Here is a 24,121-nt window from a genome sequence, read left to right on the forward strand (position 1 = left end):
CTGAGAGGCCTGTGTTGAAGTTAGCATAGCATGGTACCACTCTGTGTGAAAACAGAAACACTCCTGCATGTTGTCAAAGGCCGTATGTCAAAACAGATGATTGTTTCTACCTTTTGTTTGTCACCTGTCCTCCACTGCATTTCCTGAAATCCACATCCCAAACCAGGGAACTGTCAACCAGAGCTGCAGCCTGTGATTGGCCTATGAGGAGGTTTGTTGAGTGGAAGACACCATGTGTGACGGAGGTGGAGGGGTGTTTGACATATAAAAGTCTCTTTAAAGTGTGATATGAGAATGAACTTCATGTAGATGTATCTGGATAATGTTTTATAACCCTGATGCTTATGTTTGACTCGTTTACACACCAGGTAGGACTTTGAGGAGAGTTAATTGAAGGCATATAATTGACCCCTCACTCTTGATAGGAGCCAGCTGCTATATAAGAGGAGGCTGGGTGTTCTTGTGGGTTGAAGTTGAATTCAGTGAGGCTCACTGTACAAGGTTTCTTTAGTTCATGGGCCTGTGGTTTGGTATTTTTGTCATTGCCATGTTGTTTTTGGGAGTCAAATTAGACCATTTGGAAGAGTTTTTGGTTACACTCTTCCTACTCTGTGATGCTGTGTTGAAGAAGACTGGAAACTAGAGATTTAGACCATAAACTCATAAGGACAATGTTTACTAAGGGAAAAGATCAGCTGAGGAGGAGGACCTTCTACCTGGACTTGCCGGCCTTTCGTGAGGCCGTGCCTGATTTCAGTCCGGACCTGTTGAAGACTTCAGTCTGCAGACTGAGAGAAGAAAGAGGTTTTTGTTTTTCGACCCAAACAGGTGCAACAACACGAACAGCATGTGAGGGTGAATGTTAATGAAGCTTCATGCTCACACATCAAGTCCTCAGGAGAGCTCTAATCAAGCACCACAAGAGGAAACACCTGTGCCGGTCCCCCGTGGTCCTGAGGAGCCCTCAGACAACAATGCAAAGCTAATTCACCAAAAGATTTGTACAATCCTCAAAGTCTGGTGTAAGAAATGGAGTCACTTTCATAAGTACTACAATGAAGGGATCATTACACATGAAGTGTAGGAGTCAGAGTTTTAAAACCCAAAGTAGACCAGATTAAAACCAGAATCAGGAGCTTTTAACTCTGTCTCAAACTCTCCCTGTTGGTCCCAAAGTTGTGTTTGTCAGTTCAGTTTGTTGGAGCTGCTGAAGGAGCTGGATCGTTCCCTCTCATTGTTGTGGGTTTGTCAGCAGGAGTCCTCCGCGCTGCCAGAACGCCCAACTGGGTTTTTGTGCAAACAGCTGGAGGATATTTGGGCTCAGATGGTGATTGTGGCTGCTCGCCCAGTTAACCCTCGACCAGCAGCTGCTTGTCTCTGAAGCATTTTGAAAACATTTGTAAAAAGGAAGATAAATCTTTTCAGAATAAAACAAAGAAACCACAGAGTCCACACAGAACGTTTGGAACTCTGAGATCATGGTCATGGTCCTGTGGTGAAACCAAAAACAAGAAGTTTGTTTTTAGGCTCTTATAAACTCGGTTAAGTGAATATTTAACTTTTTAAAGGAGTGGAACTTATTATTATGATAACCTTTATTTAACCAGGAAATGCTCATTGAGATTTAAAATCTCTTTTCCAAGAGAGTCCTGGCCAAGAGAGGCAGCAGCACACTTACAGAGTTACAATTTTACAATAGACATAAATACAAATATCAGACGACAGCTACACAACAGGTACCTCCAGAAACACAGCATGACTCACATTTAAACAGAACATCTGCAGACAGATGCTCCAGCCTCCAAGTCGTTTCAGGAGCACTTCGAAGCATTCAAAGATATCATGTCAGACAGTTGTAGAGGCGCTTAGGTCCAGGGAGCAGCAAACCTGAAGACCTTTTTCCCAAGTTCAGTCCTGACCCTCAGTAGATCGTAATAAAAGATCCTGAGATCGAAGATTATGACTTCCTGAGTTCTTCTGTGCAATATATACAAGGAGGTAAGAAGGAAGTAGTCCTAGGATGCATTTATAAATAAGAAGATGCCATGATATACAGTAAAATCAAGCATGTGCAAGCTCTGAGCAGAGGTGTGCATATATAAAATAAAACATCACCAGAGTCCAGCGCAGACAGAAAAGTAGCATCAACCTTTAGCTTTGATAAGTTTCTTTAGTTTAGTCCATGCCACCAACTTTAAAGTGTATATCAGTGACTTTAGAACATTAAACATGCATCACAACAACATGCAAGAATCAGTTTCATGCAGGAAAATAATCCATATGGAGATTAAAAGGCAACAACACAATCCTGGATCCCTCTGGCATCATGTGCAAACACTGTTTTTGTTTTAAGTTATATTTTTGGCCTTTTTGCCTTAATTTGACAGGACAGCTGGAGAGAGACAGGAAGAGTGGGGAGTAGAGAGTGGGGGAGGACATGCAGGGAATGGTCGACCGGCTGGGAGTTGAACCGGCGATCCCTGCGATGAGGGCTGTAGCCTCTATATGTGGGGCGCTTAGACCGCTAGGCCACCAGCACCCTGTGCAAATACTTTTTAAAGACAGTTAACAGATACCTGCATTCAAGAGCAAGCTTTAGTTCTGCTTCTCAAGTTGCTAGTCAGACTGTAAACAAAGACAACTCACGGCATCTTTAGTTCATTGATGTCATGTTATTTACTTTACATAGTGACCATAAATCTGGTTGGTCATAGTTAATAACTCTAATTAATGTTAACTGATGGTGAAAACAGTTCTTTATGCAGACCACTAGATGGCAGTATGCCCCTGTTTAAAGGTGACATATCATGCAAAATGTTCTTTTTAATGGTCCTCTCCCTGAAATCTGTGTCCCTGTCTACAAACCCCCTGAAAAGTCAAAGACTCCATTCTGCCCCTGTTCTGATTTCTCCACCTTTCTGTAAATGTGTGCTGAAACCAGCCGTTTCAGTTTTCAGTGTTTTTCATTCCCTGCACACATGTGTGCTAACAAGGAGCTTAGGAGGGAGGCATGCTAGTTGTAGGCTGTCTTAATAAACACAAAGGTCGCTTTGACTCCCCACGTCTGCAGATTTGAAGATCTAGTGGATGATTTTTAGTTTTCATGGAAAAGTGCTAGCGCTAGTTAGCATAGCTACATAGCTACATGTTGGTAGCTGTGTACCAAGACACACGTCGACATGCTGACAAATAAAACAACAAGAAACACTAAATCTGTGACCAATGGTTCAGAAAGGTCCTGCTGCAGGCGCCTCTCCGTCAGGATCAGATTCTGGATCAGATTCAGAGGGTTAAAGTAACGCGGGTCTGTGAGCAGCCGTGTATATTCAGCCAACATGTAAACATTAGATCAACGTGCTGGACAGCCGAGGCCACACCCACTTCCTGAGGGGGCGTGGTCAGAGAGCTCATTCTCATTTAAAGGCACAGACACAGAAAACAGCCTGTTCTGAGCAGGGCTGAAAAAGAGGGGTTTACAGGCAGACCAGAATCTGATTTCAAAGTGTTTTTATGAGCAATAAACTTTAAAGACATGTTTTGTGGACCTCTTAGACCAAGATATGTTGATGACAAAGAGCATGATATGTCACCTTTAATGCTGCATTTCAAGTGCTGTAAAGAAGTGATGTAAAACGACACGGTGACCTGAGAATGAGTCAGAATCAAAGTGTGTTCATGTCATTCATTGTTGATGTAATGCTGCAGAGTTCCCAGTAACATGAAGCAACATACGAAGTGATGTCCGGTCTTCTTCCTGGGGGTTGTAGCTGAGTTCCCACAGATGTCTTAAAGAGAAGTGTCTGATCAGAAGTTGACTTCAGTCTTAATGTCTTTTGATTTCTCTCAGCCTCCGCCACCGTAGAGGACTTCCAGATCCGTCCTCACTGTCTGTTTGTCCACTCGTACCGAGCGCCGGCCTTCTGTGACCACTGCGGCGAGATGCTGTGGGGACTCGTGCGACAGGGACTCAAATGTGAAGGTACGGTATCATTTCAATCTTCTCCTACATCTCATAGATTCTGTTTTATTAATCTGCCGTCGTCTTGTTGTGTCTTCATCAGGCTGCGGTCTGAACTATCACAAGCGCTGTGCCTTTAAGATCCCAAATAACTGCAGCGGGGTGAGGAGGCGGCGCTCGTCCAACGTGTCTCTGACAGGAGGGCTGGTGAACATCTGTCGCCCGCTCTCTGCGGAGCCTTCACCGCCTCACTACACCGACGAGGCTTTACTGGTCAGTATATCCAGAACCCTGACATGCTGTACGTCCACAGGAGGTTTTAGGAAGATCATCTGGTTTGAGGAGCTGATACCAAACTTCATAAGTGCCCTGAAGCTCTTGAGATGTGTCTAACCTTTAGTGAATACAGTTTACATGGATGAATAAGAAACATGTATCATCATAATTCAAGTATATTTACTCACTCCCCACCTGGAAGCAAAAATGTTGCATTGGCCTCAGATGAGAAGAGACCGCCAACTATCCATCCATCCATTTTCTTCCGCTTATCCGGGGTCGGGTCGCGGGGGTAGCAGTCCAAGCAAATTGACCCAGACCTCCCTCTCCCCGGCGACACTTTCCAGCTCCTCCTGGGGAATCCCGAGGCGTTCCCAGACCAGGCGGGAGATATAATCCCTCCACCGCGTTCTGGGTCTACCCCGGGGCCTTCTCCCAGTTGGACGTGCTCGGAACACCTCTAAAGGGAGGCGTCCGGGAACCACCTCAGCTGACTCCTTTTGACGCGGAGGAGCAGCGGCTCTACTCCGAGCTCCCTCCGGGTGTCCGAGCTCCTGACCCTATCTCTAAGGCCGAGCCCAGACACCCTTCGCAGAAAACTCATTTCAGCCGCTATGATCCACGATCTTATCCTTTCGGTCATGACCCACAGCTCATGACCACAGGTGAGGGTTGGAACGTAGACCAACTGGTAAATCGAAAGCTTTACCTTCCGGCTCAGCTCCCTCTTCACCACAATGGTCCGATACAACGTCCGCATCACTGCTGACGCTGCACCAATCCGCCTGTGGATCTCACGCTCCATTTTACCCCCACTCATGAACAAGACCCTGAGATACTTAAACTCCCCCACTTGGAGCAAAGTCTCACTCCCCACCGAGAGAGAGCAATCCACCGTTTTCCGGCAGAGAACCATGGCCTCAGACTTGGAGGTGCTAACTCTCATCCTGGCCGCTTCGCACTCAGCTGCAAACCGCCCCAATGCCCGCTGGAGGTCCCCGCTCGAGGAAGCCAACAGAACCACATCGTCTGCAAAAAGCAGAGATGAGATTCCAAGCTCCCCGAACTGGAGACCCTCCTCCCCCCGGCTGCGCCTTGAGATCCTGTCCATAAAGATTACAAACAGGACCGGTGACAAAGGGCAACCCTGGCGGAGTCCAACACGCACCGAGAACGCGTCCGACTTTGTGCCAAGAATGCGGACACAACTCTCACTTTGGTCGTACAGGGATCGGATAGCTCGCAGTAGCGGCCCCCGAACCCCATACTCCCGCAGTACCCCCCACAAGAGCCCCCATGGTACACGACCGCCAACTAGTGTTTGAGAATATGAACCAGGCTTTGGAGGTCCTGCTATTCAGAGGCAATAGAATCACATCGTCTGCAAAACTGAGCAGTCCCAAAGCATCTTTAATGATTTCCAGTGGAACCTTTGAATCAATGTGTGAAAAGCTACAGACTCTGTGGTGCTGCAGACAGACCTGATGTCTTCATGTGTCTAAGGAGGTTAGAGCATGACAGAGAAGCACAAAGAAAACCTTTGGGTGACTTAAAGTTATCTGAGTTAGACTAAAACTTCTTTTCACTTTGCTCTAAATGTTTCTCAGTTTACTTCTTGTTGCTGACAGATTTCAACTTTCAGGCCCAGCTTGTTGAGTTAGATTGTAACCCTCCTGTTTTGTTCGTTTCTCTGGAACGGCAATAATGCTCCTGGGTCAATTTGACCCGTGGCATATTCACCCCAAAAAATCCCAACACACAATAATATTTAACTCCATTACTGACCATTTAAATAATATTAGGTCCATTGGTGTTCTTTAATCCTCTCAGATCATGGTTCTATGAGGATAACTCACTCCTTTATTATTAAAATTCATGTTAAACTTTTTTTAATGTACGTTGGAAAGCCTTAAATATTAAAACAATAGTTTTACATGACATAGATTTATTTTTATTTTATTTTAAATTTTAAATTTTTTTATTTTTATGAAGTGATTTTGATAAATTAACACCTCTTCTGTCACATGCTGCTCAGATTTTAATGTTGCATTTAGCTGCCTTTGAAGGCATATACTGCTTAAAATAGACTTTAAACAGGGGTCAATATGACCCGTGATATAACAGGAGGGTTAAAGGAAGTGAGACATTATCTTAAAAAGTATTTCCTGTATAAGAAAACTCCAACCTTTAACTTTCTTTCTTTCATTTTCAGTCTCCAGTCAGTCCAAGTATGGAGGTAAGCCCCCCCGGTTTAATCTGTGATCTATACTGGACTATCATTTCAATGATTATTCCTGAGTTAAAGCACCAACAAGGACATTACATCATGTGCCATCTGCTAACACTCAACCCAAGAAGCTGAGTTTAACATAAGTTCCAGGTCTGACAAGAAAAATGGCCGATCTTAGCCTTTGAGTCCAATGAAATGTCAGGGGGGCGGTGCAGACCCTCTGGACGCGCCCCTGCTAAGTGAATCACATCCTAATCTCTCGCCTCCTCCCGGCAGCAGAAGAACCAGCTGGAGTACTTCCCGGGCCGAGAGCGGCGCTCCAGCTCGCAGTCCTACGTCGGCCGTCCCATCGAACTGGACAAGATCCTACTCTCCAAAGTCAAAGTCCCACACACGTTCCTGATCCACTCGTACACCCGACCCACCGTCTGCCAGCACTGCAAGAAGCTGCTGAAAGGCCTCTTCAGACAAGGCCAGCAGTGCAAAGGTCAGCTCCTCTTCAAGCTTTTACACGTTCACTGATCCCGGTACGGCTCTGAAGGTTTCAGGGTCTGTCCTTTAGAGTCCAAAACCCCCCACAAGCTGAAGATCCTCCCAGCTGTGTCAGATTCAACATGTCCGTTTGTTCTGATCCTGTTTGAATAATTGTGTCTACTTTATCTGTTGAATCTAGGAGATTCAACAATTCAAGTGCAAAATATAGAGAATTGAGTAAGTTATCTTCCAGTCACTTCCTGTAATCCCTCTGCTGGGATCAGGAGAATCCTGTTATTTGGGATCAAGGTTTCCCCGTCCTACTGGAAACTTTAAACAACACAAAGTGGATCTGATCTGATCTGAAGTGACCTAACACAGTCTCCCCCTCTTGTTCTTTCTCCAGATTGTAGGTTCAACTGTCACAAACGCTGCGCCCCCAAAGTGCCCAACAACTGCCTGGGTGAAGTCTCAAAGAATGGAGGCAAGTTTCCTCCCATGCTGTGACTCTGACCCTCCTTAGAGTCCCAGATCCGCTTCAGGGTCCTCTCATTAACTGTGTCTGTGTCCGGTAGACCTCCTGAGCCCGGGGGCGGAGTCAGACATGGTCATGGTGGAGGGTTGTCTCGACGACCACGACATGGACCGGCGAGGCAGTCTGCTGGACGACATGGACGAAGCGCTGACGTCAGAGGGCGGTCTTCTTCTGGAGGCGGGGCCTAGTGACCTCTGTGACATGCATGACCCGGACCTGGACGAGTCCAACCGCGCCATCAGGTACGCAAACACACAAACACACAAAGACACACATGCACACACACTGAGATGCAAGGTTGACGTTTGTCCCGCCCCCCTGCAGCCCGTCAACCAGTAACAACATCCCTCTGATGCGGGTCGTTCAGTCCGTGAAACACACGAAGAGGAAGACCAGCAACGTGATGAAGGAGGGCTGGATGGTTCACTACACCAGCAAGGATTCTCTGGTACCCAACCTGTCTGTCTCTGTACCTGTCTGTCTCTGTACCTGTCTGTCTCTCATACCTGTCTGTCTCTGTACCTGTCTGTCTCTGTTCCTGTCTGTCTCTGTACCTGTCTGTCTCTGTTCCTGTCTGTCTCTGTTCCTGTCTGTCTCTTTACCTGTCTGTTTTAGCCCCCTGAACTACTTCCCCCTGAACTAAAAGGTTCCTGGTCCCCCATTGTTGTCTGTGTTTGACCACGGGCTGAAGTCCCGGGTAGATTGTGTAAATCAGGCCAGTGACGTATGGAGGAAAAAAAAGTAAATGCACTACACCACCAGACCAGTAGAGGGCAGTAACACAAAGAGGAATGCCATTCATCACAGATGACCCCATAGAAGCAGACGGACAGGCAGGTATCATTCTGAGCAACACAACAGTTAGCCTGTTAGCATGAAGAGACTCAGCTGGTCTGTTTTAGATGGTGTTATATTTCATCACAGATGGATTCACTGAATCAACACGTGAGAGGAGATAAGCGCGAGTAGCAAAGACGTTTCAACACGGCTTTAAAATCCTTTTGAAAAGAAATTGACAAAACAATTTTGACAAAAAAAATTTGACAAAAAAAATTTGACAAAAAAAATTTGACAAAAAAAATTTGACAAAAAAATGTTGACAGAAAAATTTTGACAAAAAAATTTGAAAGAAAATTTTTAATTTTTTTTTTGAAAAAACGTGATTTTTTTTTTTTTTTTAAATATGAAATTTTTTTTTTTGATAAAAATAAATTTGACAAAAAAGTTGACCCGGAGCCTGTCGAAAATAAATAATTATCCTTAAATTTGAAATTGTGCTCCATGAAAGGAACATGAAAAAAAGTGAAAATTTGCGGCTGCAGTTAAAAACATGGAAAAGGAGGAGATAAGCGCGAGTAGCAAAGACGTTTCAACACGGCTTTAAAATCCTTTTGAACTCAAAAAGCCGTGATCGCAGAGATCGGCCGGTGTTTTGGTTTAAACAGCGACCCTGTTAACTGGAGACTCTCAGCCGGATGCATCCCTCATAAACGTCTTTAGACCATCATTAAATATCTGATGAGGATATTTTGAAATCTTAATAAAAACTAAACTAGTTTGCATTCCCAGGAACTCCCTCTGTGTTTCAACAGCTGTGTAAACTCCACAAACACTGACACGTTCAGCTGAAGGTCTCCAGTTTACAGGGTCACTTTTAAAACCGGAACACCGGGAGGAGAGACGCATTCACGGTGGGCTGAGAGAAGACTACTGTTACAAGCTGCTAAATCAAGAGAATCACAGCTTCTTCTTTTGAAAAGTACACACACATACAAAAAAGATAGAACAAATAAAAACTAATGAAAGAAAGAGAAATCAAGAGAATCACAGATGGAAAAAACAATGACTGTGAATGGTTTTAGGAGAAATTTGACAAAAAAAATGTCAAAAAAAAATTGTCAAAAAAAAATTGTCAAAAAAAATTTGTCAAAAAAAATTTGACAAAAAAAAAAATCTGAGAAAAGAAATTTGACCAAAAAATTTCGAAAAAAAATCCCCAAAAAAATTTTGCCCAAAAAAATTTTTTTGATTTTTTTTTTTTTTTTGAAAAATTAAAATTTTGAAGAAAATTAAAAAAATAATAATAATAATTTTTTTTTTGGCAAAACCAAAATGAAAAAAAAAAGTTGACCCGGAGAATCACAGCTTCTTCTTTTGAAAACATAGAACAAATAAAAACTAATGAAAGAAAGAGAAATCAAGCGAATCACAGATGTGTGTGATGTTATTGTGGACGGAGGGAGGAATAAAAACACTGAGGTTAATCTACCAATCAGACACGTTCAGTAATGCAGGCTCCACCCCCTGAAAGTCCTGAGGCTTTTTGAAAAGTACTACCCCCCAGCAGGGGCTTTATAGGGGGGAGCTTATCTACCCCTGAACTAAACTTAGACCCTGGGTCCACCGGTCCAAACGCACGTAGTTCAGGGGTAAAGTTCCTCTGGTTGAAAAACGGCTACATAAAAAGAATGACATTAAAAACACTCTTTAAGTTGTTCTCTTTTCACTTAAGTAGAAGGACTAAAACCCATTCATTCAGTTTGGGAATGTCTTCAGCCTGCAGCCATGACACATGCTGTAATGGCTACAGTGTAAAGCTTTGGGCTGATGTGCTGAATCAGAGTATATAGTATATAACTGAACCTCTGAGACTGTGGAGTTTGAAACAGAATATTTGGGTCAAACAGAACACTGAAGACTGAATCTGCTCTGACTTCATTAAAGCACATGTTGTAGATTACTGTTCGTCTTGTTTACTATTTCAACATGTTGGAGAACAGAGAGTGAACACAATCCATGTTCAGGTCTTTGTCACATGCACTCCTTTATATATTTATCTCTTCTGATTCCTTCCTTTGTCTGGATGTCGACCAGCCCTTCTTTTGTGAGATCTTTTGTTGTGAATAAAATAATAAAAATGCCAATCACCAGATGTGATATGGAAATTAGGCTGATTTTTGGTATCAGCAGGATGATTAAATTTGTAACATTGAGAGACAAAAACAGATAATGAGAAAATGCGGATAGAAAAGACGTTATTTTGACTTTTGTTTTCACGTCTGTACAAATATTTTGGCAGATTTCTTTTGAAGACGAGGCCGACGTTTCACGAGTCCTCACACAGAAGAGATAAATATGATAGTCAGTTTGTCAAGGTGAACGTGGATTCAGCTCTGAGGGGAACTTTGAACAGGTTGAATGTTGTTGAGTCTCTTTTTCACACTCTTTATTTCTTCTCTGTGTTTCAGAGGAAGAGACATTACTGGAGGCTGGACAGTAAATGCATCACACTGTTCCAGAATGACACAGGGAGCAAATACTACAAGGTAAGACCATCGCTCATCATCCAACATCAGAACAACAATAATAATAATAATAATGATACATTTGATTTAGAAGCGCCTTTCAAAGCACTCAAGGTCGCTTTACAGACAAATAAAACACAATAAATAAAACAGGATAAAATGAATAAAAACAACAAGCAGAGTAACATCAAGTTCAAATGAAGCAGGGAATGCAGTTTGAAACAGATGGGTTCTGGGTTTTGATTTGAAGAGGGGTACTGAGTCAGAGTGTTGGATGTCTGGTAGGAGTGAGTTCCAGAGTTGGGGAGCAGAGCGACTGAAAGCTCTGCTCCCCATGGTGCTGAGACGGGCAGGGGGGGCACAGAGAGGTGGAGGGAGGAGGAGGACCTGAGGGAGTGAGAGGGGGTGACGATGTGGAGGAGATCAGACAGGTACGGGGGGAGGGAGAGGTTGTGGATGGCCTTGAATGTGTACAGGAGGATTTTGAAATTGATTCTGAGTTTGACCGGGAGCCAGTGGAGCTGCTGGAGGGCAGGGGTGATGTGGTGAAAGGAGGGGGTTCTGGTGATGATGCGGGCAACACAGATGTTTCTGCAGATATCTTCAACGCTGTGTGACTCACTGAAGTTTATTTAACCTCCATGAATGAGCAGAGACATTATGAAGTGACTAGAAACAGCTTCACACCTGATTCTGGTTCTCTGTTACCCCTTTTCAACCGAGGCAGTTTCAGGGCCGGTTCAGAGCCGGTTCAGAGCCGGTTCAGGGCCAGTTCAGAGCCGGTTCAGAGCCGGTTCAGGGCCGGTTCAGAGCCGGTGCTCCCGGTTCACGTTGGTCCAAAAGAGGCGTTTCTGTTTTAAGCTAGCTCTGAAGGAGACTGAAAGTAATCCTGTTCTCAGGGAGCAGATCGTGATCCATCTTTGTTCCTCTGCAGGAGATCCCTCTCTCTGAGATCCTGTCCTTGGAGCCGGCTCAGACCCTCTCTCTGCTGCCCGATGGAGCAAACCCTCACTGCTTCGAGATCGCCACAGCGTCGCTGGTTTACTACGTCGGGGAGAATCTGCAGAGAGGCGACTCGTCTGTGAGCGGCAGCAGCATCCTGGTAGATAATTGAACATATGCATTCATTCATATAATCTACTTCAACTCTCTCAGTCATGTTCCCTCACTAAAGCTTGTTTTGTCTGCTGGTCTCAGGTGAGCGGGGTGGGACAGGATGTGGCTCAGATGTGGGAGATGGCCATCCAGCACGCTCTGATGCCGGCTGTCTCTACAGGGATATCACACAACGCTCACCGTGGAGGACACAGTAAGACTCTGACAAGTCTGAGAACTAGTTAAGATCATTTATAGAATCTGTCCTCAGAGGTCTTTCTCAAATAAAGCCCACAGATTGAGCTAACATCACATAGAGGATCAGGATCACAGCGTTCAACATGAAAGGTCACTAAAATACCATCATGTATTTACACCATCAGACAAAACTTGTATTCTGACTGGACGTTCAATGAGGTTAAACTAGTGTTGGTGCTGCCTGTGCCCTTAAGGGAAGAAACACATTCTGTTTGGAGTCCCACAAGGCATGATTCTGGATCCCCTACTTTTTAGACTTTATATGGTAGAATGAGGGATTCTCATTGGATGATCCAAGGATCCTGGAAGTGATGTAGATGTGGGGAATACAACGCCGCCGATCTGACCTTTACTGACATCAAATTCTTTACAAACTGTTCAGTACTGTTGAATATTAAAACATCTATTTCACTTTTTTCATTGGCACTTGAAATGAACAAGACAACTCATTGTTAATCATTTTTAAAGGGCCAGCTCACTTTCACTCAAAATGCCAACCACAAACTTTTTCAAATGAAAGTTCTTAATTCTGACAAAGTCTCTTCTCAGATGAAGTTTTATTAGGAACACAAAAACTGTTTCTTGCATGAGGATTAGACTTTATTTTTTATGAAACTGTGCTCCGTGTTGATTCTACAGGTAGTTACATTTTGGAGGAGGTGTACGTCAGCCACATACATAATAATAATAATAATAATAATAATAATAACTTTATTTATATAGTGCTTTTCAAAACAAATGACAAAGCACTTTACAAACAATTTTAAAAAGCAGTATGCAGTAATTAAGAACATGTCATTATCCAGCAGAAGTAATAAAACAAGGAACAAAGCAATAAACCATCAAATCAATAAAAAGCACTAAAATAGTTTTTAAAAGCGACTTAAAGTTGGGGTTGGTAGTCTCAGAAAACTAGCATGAATTTGAATGTAGCATTTCCTCTGGACTCCATCTAACCCCTCCCCCCCTCGGAGCTCCTCCCCCCCTTCACATGCACGAGCGCCGCTGATTCACGACCATATGATGGTGACTGATTCCAAAACCGGTCCTCACCAAAACATTCTCATAGTGAAAGTTAAAAACACAAACAAACATGGCTGCTGTTAGCACTCACTACTGTCATGCTAGCATCATCCAGTTGTCATGGTGACAGGATATCAGGAGGAAAGTTATAACACATATATAACACTGTAACAGCTCTACTGTTTGTTAAACCTGTTCAGATGTTCTTAATTCCTACAGAGTTGACAGTCAGTGAAGGCATCAGGAGAGACAAGAGGAGAAGTTCTTCATCCATTCAAACATCTACATTTCTGTAGGACTTACTGAATGTCATTCATTCTCCTGCTTGTCAGAGCCCCCGTGGTGAGAGCTCTTTAGACTCTGATCCGGACTACAGTCCTGAGCAAAGCCCCTCATGGGGTCAGAGGGGACAGGCCCGAGGTGGAGCGAGAGGGGCAGGAAGTAGAGTCAGGGGAAGCAGAGGCAGGAGACGGGGAGTGAACGCCGGGGACATGTACGCTCTGCAGGAGGCGGGCAGAACGGCAGGAAGGGATCTGATTGGTTTGATGATTTGGCTCCTGATGGCAGGGATTGGTTGGTGTTTTCCCAGGTTTCCTCCGGCTGTAGAGAGCAGCTTTCTTTACCTCTTCTTTAAGAACACATTATGTATTGATTACCATCAGGACATAAAGATCATTTTAACCAGGAGAACAAAAAGAGGATCTGAATCTGAACACCAACCCCAGATTTAAAAGACGACAGTGTGTCAGCTTCCCTGATCTCCTCAAACAGAAAACACTGGATCACCCTTGGTCTTCCTGTCTGAGCGTGGAATAGTCAGTAAACACCAACCGGAGGATCTGAGGTTACACGATGGCTCGTAGGGAGTCAAGAGGTCAGCAATGTAGTCTGGAGCTGACCCCCTAAGAGCTTTAACCATCATTTTAAAATCAGGTCTAAAACGGACTGGGAGAACAGAGAAGTGATTTTAAAATGGGTGTAATGTGTTCTCACGTGTGTAGGCCTCTGCGTAGGTTTGACCTTATGGCCACTAGAGGCCGCCACCTGAGTGTAAGCGTACATACGTGTCATAATGAGCTGCTTCATGGAAATCTTAAGTGGCAAGAGTTTCCAAATATGATGGAGTCCATTTGAAGGAATAGAAGAGTTAAATAAAACATGATGTATCTTAAAGATGGGATGAAATGCTGCAGTCATGAATTAAAGGCAATCTGTGGACACTCTGTTGAGGACTGTTGGAGGCCCGGATGTGCTTCAGTGTCATCTCAGCCGTCAGAGCATCAGAGAGTCTATTAAAAGAGGAACAAATGTAAATGTCACTTTAACACAATCCCACCTGTGAAATGACTCCTCTCAGGTTCCCAGCTTCAGGTAGAAACGCTCACGTTGCTGCTGAATCCTCCTCTCAGATCCCATCAGGGCCGTCGACGCCCACACCAAACCCATCAGAGATATTTCAGACCTTTACTGACGTCAAACTGATCATGACTAACACTTCACTGTGGTCTCTCTCTGCTTCTCTCCATCTCTGTGCCTTCACCTGTGGGGAAATGGACCGAAATAATACAGCGTCTCCACCGCCTGGAGGCTTTAGATTCATAACGTCTCTATCAATACGCAGATTAAATATACCTCCACACGTTCTCCAGGAGACTCAGGAGTGTCACTGTAAACTTTATTAAAGGAAAGGATTCTTCTTCTTCTGTTTTCAGACTCTTCTCTCTGAAGATGATGAACCCTGAGTGTGTTTGAACTCTGATCACGTCTCTTTCTCTTCAACAGAGGAGATCTCCGTCAGTATCTCTGTCTCCAACTGTCAGATCCAGGAGAACGTGGTGAGCACACACACACACACACACACACACACACACACACACACACACTCACCAAACACAGCAGTGTAAACTTTATAAAACACAGACAACACGGTGTCCGACGTCTGTTTCTGACAGACAAATTCCACCAGGTCTGTCTCTGATCCGTCTCAGCTCTGGATCTGATCGGTTTCTATTCTAGTCAATGTGTTAACTTCCACTGGATCCACTCCGTTGTGTTCTGGTTGCGTCTCTGATCCGGCAGGTCAGAGTCCTCCGGATCAGAGACACAAGACTTCTATCTTTTCTGCCTCCACTGATCTGATCGAACAAACGTGTTTGAGTTTGTGGATCCTCTCCTTTCCTTCCCTCAGCTTTCCTTTCCTTGGTGCTCATTTCCTCTCCTTTCCTTAGCGCTCATTTTCTTTCCTTTCCTTCCCTTAGCGCTCATTTCATTTCCTTTCCTTTCCTTAGCGCTCATTTCCTTTCCTCAGCTTTCTTTTCCTTGGCTTTCCTTTCCTTAGCGCTCATTTCCTTTCCTTTCCTTGGCTTTCCTTTCCTTAACCTTAGCGCTCATTTACACTCCTTTCCTGCCCGTAGCACCCATTTCCTTTCCTTTCCTTCCCTTGGCGCTCATTTCCTTTCCTTTCCTTAGCGCTCATTTCCTTTCCTTTCCTTGGCTTTCCTTTCCTTAACCTTAGCGCTCATTTCCTTTCCTTTCCTTGGCTTTCCTTTCCTTAACCTTAGTGCTCATTTCCTTTCCTTTCCTTGGTTTTCCTTTCCTGTCCTTTCCTTCCCTTAGCGCTCACTTCATTTCCTTCCCTTAGCACTCATTTCCTGTCCTTTCCTTCCCTTAGCGCTCATTTCCTTTCCTTGTTTTCTTTTCCTCAGCTTTCCCTCCCCTAGCGCTCATTTCCTTCCCTTACCGCTCATTTCATTTCCTTCCCTTACCGCTCATTTCATTTCCTTCCCTTACCGCTCATTTCATTTCCTTCCCTTAGCGCTCATTTCCTTTCCTCAGCACTAAGTTCCTTTCCTCGGTGCTGTGATGGATCAGGGACCGATCTAGATCTTAAAATGTTTTTAAAATGAGATCAAATGTTGAAAAAGAGGGTTTTGGCGCCCCCTGTGGACAAACTGTGCAGTCTCATACAGAGATCTGGTTTTGAAGGGTCTTGTATCAGGATCAGGTTGATTCATAAATCCTCTTCCTCTGAAACCTTTAGACGGACCGGTCTCAGCAGCTTCAGATAATTAACACCTTTTTGACCACAAACTACTTCCTGTTTGTCCTCCTCCTCCTCCTCCTCCTCCTCCTCCTCCTCCTCCTCCTCCTCCTCCTCCTCCTCCTCCTCCTCCTCTCCCTCTCTTCCTGCTCTTTTGAATCCCTCTGTCTTTGAGGACCCGGCATGTAAACGTCTGAAACATTAACATCATAAAGATCCACAGAAAGCTTCAAATGTCTGCAAACTCTATTCATGTAAATGTGAGCGAGCGGAGAACATGGAGTCCCGTTTGAGATGCGGGCGCTCACCTCGCCGTCTCCAAGGTGAGCGCGTCTTCGAGCACCTCGGATGGAGATTACTGTGATTACTCACTCAGCCAAACGGTTTCCATGGTAACAGATGGTAATTAGGCGGCGAGCTCGGAGGAAGGGGGAGGAGGTTCATAATATTGTATTTCTGTCCTCTCCGCTCTGAGGTGTGATATTAGGCTGTCAGCTAACAGGGGAGGAGAGGGAGACGGGAGTGCAGACAGGGAGAAAATATTTTGCAGTTTTGGTGTCAAAGCTGTGGCAGATCACTGACGCCGTGTAGTTCCAACTCCACGCACAAAAACCCCCTCTCTGAAGACTCCTTCAGCTGAATCCAGCAGTTCACCTTCTTTCAGTTTGTACCGCTTCCTGTCAGTCACCTCGCCGTCTCTTCAACACCCGGGGAACAGAAGAGACCTTAAAACCTCAAAGAGACTAAATCCAATATTTCAAACCTGAGTCCTCAGCTGACATGGTCCTGACCCCGTAGTGTGAACATGGAGTCACTGGGACAAGAGACTACAGGTTTAAACACTTTAATACAAACTGATGGTAGACCAGCAACTCAACATAAAGGTCCCCACAGAGATAGAGCTTCTTATTAAAGAGGACCATGTGTTAAACCCAGAGACAGATGTTACATCACTCTCTACAAACGCACTGACTGGAACAGCACTAAAGGTGCATTTAGACCAAGAGTCCCGGGGTCTTTTAGCCCCCAGAACTACTTCCCCCTGAACTAAAAGGTTCCTGGTCCCCCAGTGTTGTCTGCGTTTGGACCGCGGGCTGAAGTCCCGAGTAGATTGTGTAAATCAGACCAGTGACGTATGGAGGGAAAAAAGTAAATGCTTCTTTCTTTCTTTCTTTCTTTCTTTCTTTCTTTCTTTCTTTCTTTCTTTCTTTCATTCTTTCCCATTCATCACAGATGACCCCATAGAAGCAGACAGACAGGCAGGTATCATTCTGAGCAACACAACAGTTAGCCTGTTAGCATGAAGAGACTCAGCTGGTCTGTTTTAGATGGTGCTATATTTCATCACAGATGGATTCACTGAATCAACACGTGAGAGGAGATAAGCGCGAGTAGCAAAGACGTTTCAACACGGCTTTAAAATCCTTTTGAATAAAAAATTTGACAAAAAAATTTTGACAAAAAAAATTGAAAAAAAAACTGATTTTTTTTTTTTTTTTTTAAATGTGACAAAAAAAAGTTCAAAAAAAAATTTGAAAAAAAAGTTTTGAAAAAAAAAAAGTTTTGAAAAAAAAAAGTTTTGAAAAAAAAAATTTGAAAAAAAAATTTGAAAAAGAAAATTTGAAAAAGAAAATGTGAAAAAAAATTTTTTGACAAAAATAAATTTGACAAAAAAGTTGACCTGGAGCCTGTTGAAAAGAAATAATGTTCCTTAAATTTGAAATTTTGCTCCAAAAGCAGAAAAACATGAAAAAAAGTGAAAATTTTGCGGCTGCAGTTAAAAACATGGAAAAGGAGGAGATAAGCGCGAGTAGCAAAGACGTTTCAACACGGCTTTAAAATCCTTTAGAACTCAAAAAGCCGTGATCGCAGAGATCGGCCGGTGTTTTGGTTTAAACGGCGACCCTGTTAGCTGGAGACTCTCAGCCGGATGCATCCCTCATAAACGTCTTTAGACCATCATTAAATATCTGATGAGGATATTTTGAAATCTTAATAAAAACTAAACTAGTTTGCATTCCCAGGAACTCCCTCTGTGTTTCAACAGCTGTGTAAACTCCACAAACACTGACACGTTCAGCTGAAGGTCTCCAGTTTACAGGGTCACTTTTAAAACCGGAACACCGGCAGGAGAGACGCATTCACGGTGGGCTGAGAGAAGACTACTGTTACTGTTTTGCCTTTAGAGGAACAACCTGAACCTGTCAGGGACAAGAACAAAGACCGGTTAGTGGACATGTTGCAGACGTTACAGCCTGTTTCACTGCTGCAGGCTGAAACGGTCTCAAAGTTCTGGTTCAGGTCTCAGATCTTCTCTTTTTCAGGACATCAACTCGGTGTATCAGATCTTTCCAGACGAGGTCCTCGGCTCGGGGCAGTTCGGCATCGTTTATGGAGGTGAGACAAGATGTGAAGAGGGACGACATCTTTAACACACTGTCTACACACAGCCTCAATCTGAAGTGTGTGTGTGTGTGTGTGTGTGTGTGTGTGTGTGTGTGTGTGTGTGTGTGTGTGTGTGTGTGTGTGTGTGTGTGTGTGTGTGTGTGTGTGTGTGTGTGTGTGTGTGTGTGTGTGTGTGTGTGTGTGTGTGTGTGTGTCATTTCTTCCTGCAGGTAAACACAGGAAGTCCGGCCGAGACGTCGCCATCAAGATCATCGACAAACTCCGCTTCCCGACAAAACAGGAGAGTCAGCTGCGTAACGAGGTGGCCATCCTGCAGGTACACACACACACACACACACACACACACACACACACACACACACTCCTGTCAGCAGTGAGTGAGACTTCCTGTCGTTAACGACTTCATTACCGTGGCAACACTGTGGGGGTGTGACATCCTGATAAAATGCAGTGCTGCTCAACCTGCAGGAGCTGCTGCACACACACACACACACACATGCACACACACACGCACACACACACGCACACACACACGCACACACACACACACACACACACACACTTGCTCACTTCATGTCTGCTCTCTTCAACAGGTGAGAGAGGAACAGGGATACACAGAGAGTTCATCGTATTAAAGTCTTCCTGTTAACCTGTCTCTACTTTTTGTTTAAATAAAGTTCTATTTGATTTTATTTCAGGGATTTCAAGGCTTGTAATTCTGAATCACTGAAAGGTTCACAGAGCTGTGAATGAGAGGATCATTCTCTCTCTCCCTGCAGAGTTTGCACCACCCGGGCGTGGTGAACCTGGACTGCATGTTCGAGACCCCGGAGCGGGTCTTCGTGGTCATGGAGAAACTTCACGGCGACATGCTGGAGATGATCCTGTCCAGCGAGAGGGGACGTCTGCCCGAGAGGATCACCAAGTTCATGGTCACACAGGTCTCTCACAAGCTGACGCTCACAAACTATACACGTCCTCCTGTCAGATTCCTGCTCCCCAGAGGATGAACCCTTGAACTCTGTGTCTCCATCAGATCCTGGTCGCCCTGCGTCACCTCCACTTCAAGAACATCGTCCACTGTGATCTGAAACCTGAGAACGTCCTGCTGGCGTCTGCAGACTCTTTACCTCAGGTGTGTGTACGAGTGTGTGTTTAAGAGTCACCAAAGAGTCACGTCTCTGATGTAACAGGAAACCCCGCCTCTCTTATGAAACAGGGACGTAAAGAGATGGCGAGGTGAGAGCGGCTGATCCAGGCAAACAAACAAAAGCAGACACAGACGGTCCATTAGCTTTCAGTGCAACTATCAGCAGCTCTCTGCAGTTTTCAGCCTCCTCTCCAGAAATAGCTGTTTGTGTCAGACAGACAAAACTGTTAGTGCTAATGATGCATCAGGCCGGCTGTTGGGCTCCGTGTTCCTCACACACTTTACTTTCTGTGTATCAGCTGCAGAGCCTGCTACTCTAACTGCTAATATCAGGAAACAAACACTGTGCCTGAGAGCTGCTGTGAAGAGAACACTGCATTACGGTTAGCTTCCATGTGAGCCGGGGAACCGCTGCTAATGGAGGCTGAAACGTAGAGCGGTGTTTTTACTAGAGTCTCATCAGGAGACGGGTATTAGCTGTGTGTTTGTGCATCAAGGACAGAATAAAAAACAAGATGTGTTTCATGTAGCTGAGAGAAAAAACTGATTCACAGATCCATCACCAAGAAAAGTAAAAATAACCCTTTATTGTATTTTCCTGCTTTATCTTAAAAGCTCTTAAACCCCCAGACTCCTGCTGCGTGTGAGCCAACGTTCGTTAGCACAAAAGCCTGCTAGCCAACCAGAAATCAGAAACCACTTGTTGAAAAAAAAAGTATAAAATGTAAATTTCTGTCTTTTCTAAGGGTCAAATAAATTGGTAAAATATAAAGTGGTACAAAAAGTTAACATGTTGGCTAAGGTTGCATCGCTCAGCACGAAAACTTGAGCCCCAAATCTTCTTTCTGTGCCATTATTTAATATTTTATATCGATATTTAATATTTATATCTATATTTAATATTTATATCTATATTTAATATTTATATCTATATTTAATATTTATATCTATATTTATATTTAATATTTTATATCTATATTTAATATTTTATATCGATATTTAATATTTATATCTATATTTAATATTTATATCTATATTTATATTTAATATTTTATATCTATATTTAATATTTTATATCGATATTTAATATTCATATTCTATATTTAATATTCATATTCTATATTTAATATTCATATTCTATATTTAATATTCATATTCTATATTTAATATTCATATTCTATATTTAATATGTTATATTATTCCATATTTTTATTTTATATTATTCTATATTTTATATTTTATATCTATATTTAATATTTATATCTATATTTTATATTTTATATCTATATTTAATATTTTATATCTATGTTTGAAATTTTATATTCTGTATTTAATATGTTATATTATTCTATATTTTTATTTTATATTATTCTATATTTAATATTTGATATTACTTGTATTTGATATTATATTCTATTATATTAATGCTGTTAAATTAGACATGTTTACATGGAGCCTGATTGGATACCCTCTAGTTTTGGAGACAGCCTCCAGAGGACACTTGAGGAACTGCAGCCTGTAGGTCTTATTGTTTTATTGTAGAGAGTGATGCATTTATTTAACTTTTAACCCCAGAGGCTGCTGCTGCTTGGCAATGACCGATACAAAGCTGGGTCTGAAGATCATAATACATCATGTCGTCATCAACATACAGAGCTAACATGCTAGTACTTTAACTGGCCTGAGATGATGAGGAACCTGCGTTAGAGAAGAGGAAACAGTTGATGTAAGATGAGACTGAGGAGATCACCATTTTTAGTCCAAAAGCATGACATAACCGCCGTCCTAGATCCAACCAAAATAACTCCAGAGCTGTCTTATTCTCTGAATCTGAAAAGGTAGACTCTAAGTTTGTGGAATAGAAGTCTGTGTCAGGGTCTTCTTGGTGATTGACAGCCCACAGGAGAAGATCTGTAATCAGTGGATGTCCAGGTACAGTCCACGGGACGCGTCAATCATCGACATAAACCTGAAAAACCAAAACAATGCTGCCCCTCTGGAACCTCATCCAACATCCTCTCTGAGAAAAGAGGTCACTCCGCCTACATTTAACCATCACCTGAGCGAGAAGTGTCGGCTCCATAACAACACGGAAAACACAGAAATAGATGTTAGCGGCAGCGGCGGCGGCAGAGAGTCGACGCTGAAGAGAACTGATTCATCACAACAGCGCTGTGATGTGCCAACCTATCCCTGATCACTTCCATCCTTCTCCTGAGTGTGTGTGTGTGTGTGTGTGTGCGTGTGTGAATCATCCAGTAAAGATAGCAGCCAACAGCTCTTCACTGTCAGCAGCTTCATCTCACTCTTCCTCCCTCTGTGTTTCCATCCAAACACTGACTGAAGCCGCCGCAGAGCCAACGCCATGAGGGGATCAACGTGTGTGATTCAGACTAATGAAGAGTTTCCCTTCAATCAGAGAGAGAGAAGACATTTAGGATTCTGAATTTACTTCAATTAAAGGGAGAGAACGCTGGAGGAGAGAGAGCAGGCTACAGCTAGGGCTGGGCGACACGGGTTCATCTGCATGTCAATCAAAGTCAGTCCTGAGGTTGTCGCTCTTTAACCGACAGAAGAACATGTCTGACTCACCGGGGGTCAAAGTTCAACACTGATCTGTCTGTATGTGTCTGCATGGACTTCGTGCTAACGTCAGATAAGCTAGCACACGTGACACACACGTGACATTTGTGTGACCCCCCTCTGTGGTCTCTCTCAGGTGAAGCTGTGTGATTTTGGTTTCGCTCGTATCATCGGGGAGAAGTCGTTCAGGCGTTCGGTGGTCGGCACGCCGGCGTACCTCGCTCCTGAAGTCCTGAGGAACAAGGGCTACAACCGCTCCCTGGACATGTGGTCGGTCGGAGTCATCGTCTACGTCAGGTTGGAGACTCTGGGTGATCTGTTCATGTGTTCACGTGCAGCTCTGTGTTCCTTTGTTTACATGTTCTTGCTCTTCAGTCTCAGCGGGACGTTTCCCTTTAACGAAGATGAAGATATCAACGATCAGATCCAGAACGCTGCTTTCATGTACCCTCCTCATCCCTGGAAGAAGGTCTCCACTGAAGGTATTTAACATTTCAGTTCCTCAGAGTCTCAGCTTCACTGTAAACAGGTCCACAGAGTCTCAGCTTCACTGTAAACAGGTCCACAGAGTCTCAGCTTCACTGTAAACAGGTCCACAGAGTCTCAGCTTCACTGTAAACAGGTCCACAGAGTCTCAGCTTCACTGTAAACAGTTCCACAGAGTCTCAGCTTCACTGTAAACAGGTCCACAGAGTCTCAGCTTCACTGTAAACAGTTCCACAGAGTCTCAGCTTCACTGTGAACAGTTCCACAGAGTCTCAGCTTCACTGTAAACAGTTCCACAGTCTCAGCTTCACTGTAAACAGGTCCACAGAGTCTCAGCTTCACTGTGAACAGGTCCACAGAGTCTCAGTTTCACTGTAAACAGTTCCACAGAGTCTCAGCTTCACTGTAAACAGGTCCTCAGAGGCTTCCCTCTGGCTTCCTTCAGCGGTATGAACCTGAAACAGAAACTGATGTTCTTGTGATGTTCTTGTAATTAACGGGTCTTCAGTTTGCTGAAATAACAACATCATGATGCAGATTAGTCCAAAGTCCAAAGTCCAGCTTTGTCAGGTCTGTCCTCAAGAGGAGAAGAAAACTACGTCTACAATGTTTGTTTGTTGAATGGAGGTCTATGAAAGAGGATTAGAGACACTGATGTTTCTTTAGCTCTGACCTTCTTCATGGAATGTTCAGTTTTTTCACAGAATTCTGTCTTTGATGTCAGAATTCTTGAATTCTGTCTTTGATGTCAGAATTCTTGAATTCTGTCTTTGATTTCAGAATTCTTGAATTCTGTCTTTGATGTCAGAATTCTGTCTTTGATGTCAGAATTCTTGAATTCTGTCTTTGATGTCAGAATTCTTGAATTCTGTCTTTGATGTCAGAATTCTAGAACCCCTGCTGTTGCTCTCCATACAGACTGTTCTTCCTGCAGGCTCCTGATTGGTCGACAGTAAAGCAGTGGTTTTGTGTGTGGTAAACTTGCAGCAGTGTTTTCTTTTAGTGTCTTCAAAGGGGCGTTTTGTAATCACACTCTGCCTCAGACTTCTTGTACCAACAAATATAAATAGTTCAGAAGTCGGCTGTAATACTATAATCAGAGCTGAGCGCCGGCTTCACCTCTCTGTGTGACTCTGAGGTTATTTTCCTCTCCTCTAACCTCAGCTCAGGTTATTATTTCCTCCTGCAGCGGCGTGATTGCTGCAGCACGGCCTTGAGTCGCTCTCTGCTTCTGCGTGACTCATCAGGTTGTCGTCATTGTCTCTAAATGCGTCTGCTGCGCGCGTGTGTGTGTATGTGTAA

At 43.7% G+C, this 24,121-nt stretch overlaps 1 protein-coding gene across 1 annotated transcript; it reads left to right on the forward strand.

Annotated features, from left to right (window-relative positions):
* Positions 1–492: 492 nt before the first annotated feature.
* prkd1 (protein kinase D1) lies at positions 493–22,815 on the forward strand (the record flags this gene model as incomplete). Its single annotated transcript, XM_034678633.1, has 18 exons — positions 493–828; positions 3,848–3,979; positions 4,062–4,231; positions 6,447–6,470; positions 6,741–6,951; positions 7,345–7,422; positions 7,514–7,715; positions 7,798–7,921; positions 10,722–10,799; positions 11,713–11,880; positions 11,976–12,087; positions 14,937–14,989; positions 18,519–18,591; positions 18,810–18,916; positions 19,380–19,541; positions 19,637–19,735; positions 22,470–22,630; positions 22,709–22,815. Coding segments are annotated over exons 1-18 (2,218 nt in total), but the record flags the coding sequence as incomplete, so codon positions are not given.
* Between the last annotated feature and the right edge of the window lie 1,306 nt (positions 22,816–24,121).

The sequence above is a fragment of the Notolabrus celidotus genome, unplaced genomic scaffold (assembly GCF_009762535.1).
Source record: "Notolabrus celidotus isolate fNotCel1 unplaced genomic scaffold, fNotCel1.pri scaffold_192_arrow_ctg1, whole genome shotgun sequence".
In the NCBI taxonomy this organism is placed as follows: Eukaryota; Metazoa; Chordata; class Actinopteri; order Labriformes; family Labridae; genus Notolabrus; species Notolabrus celidotus.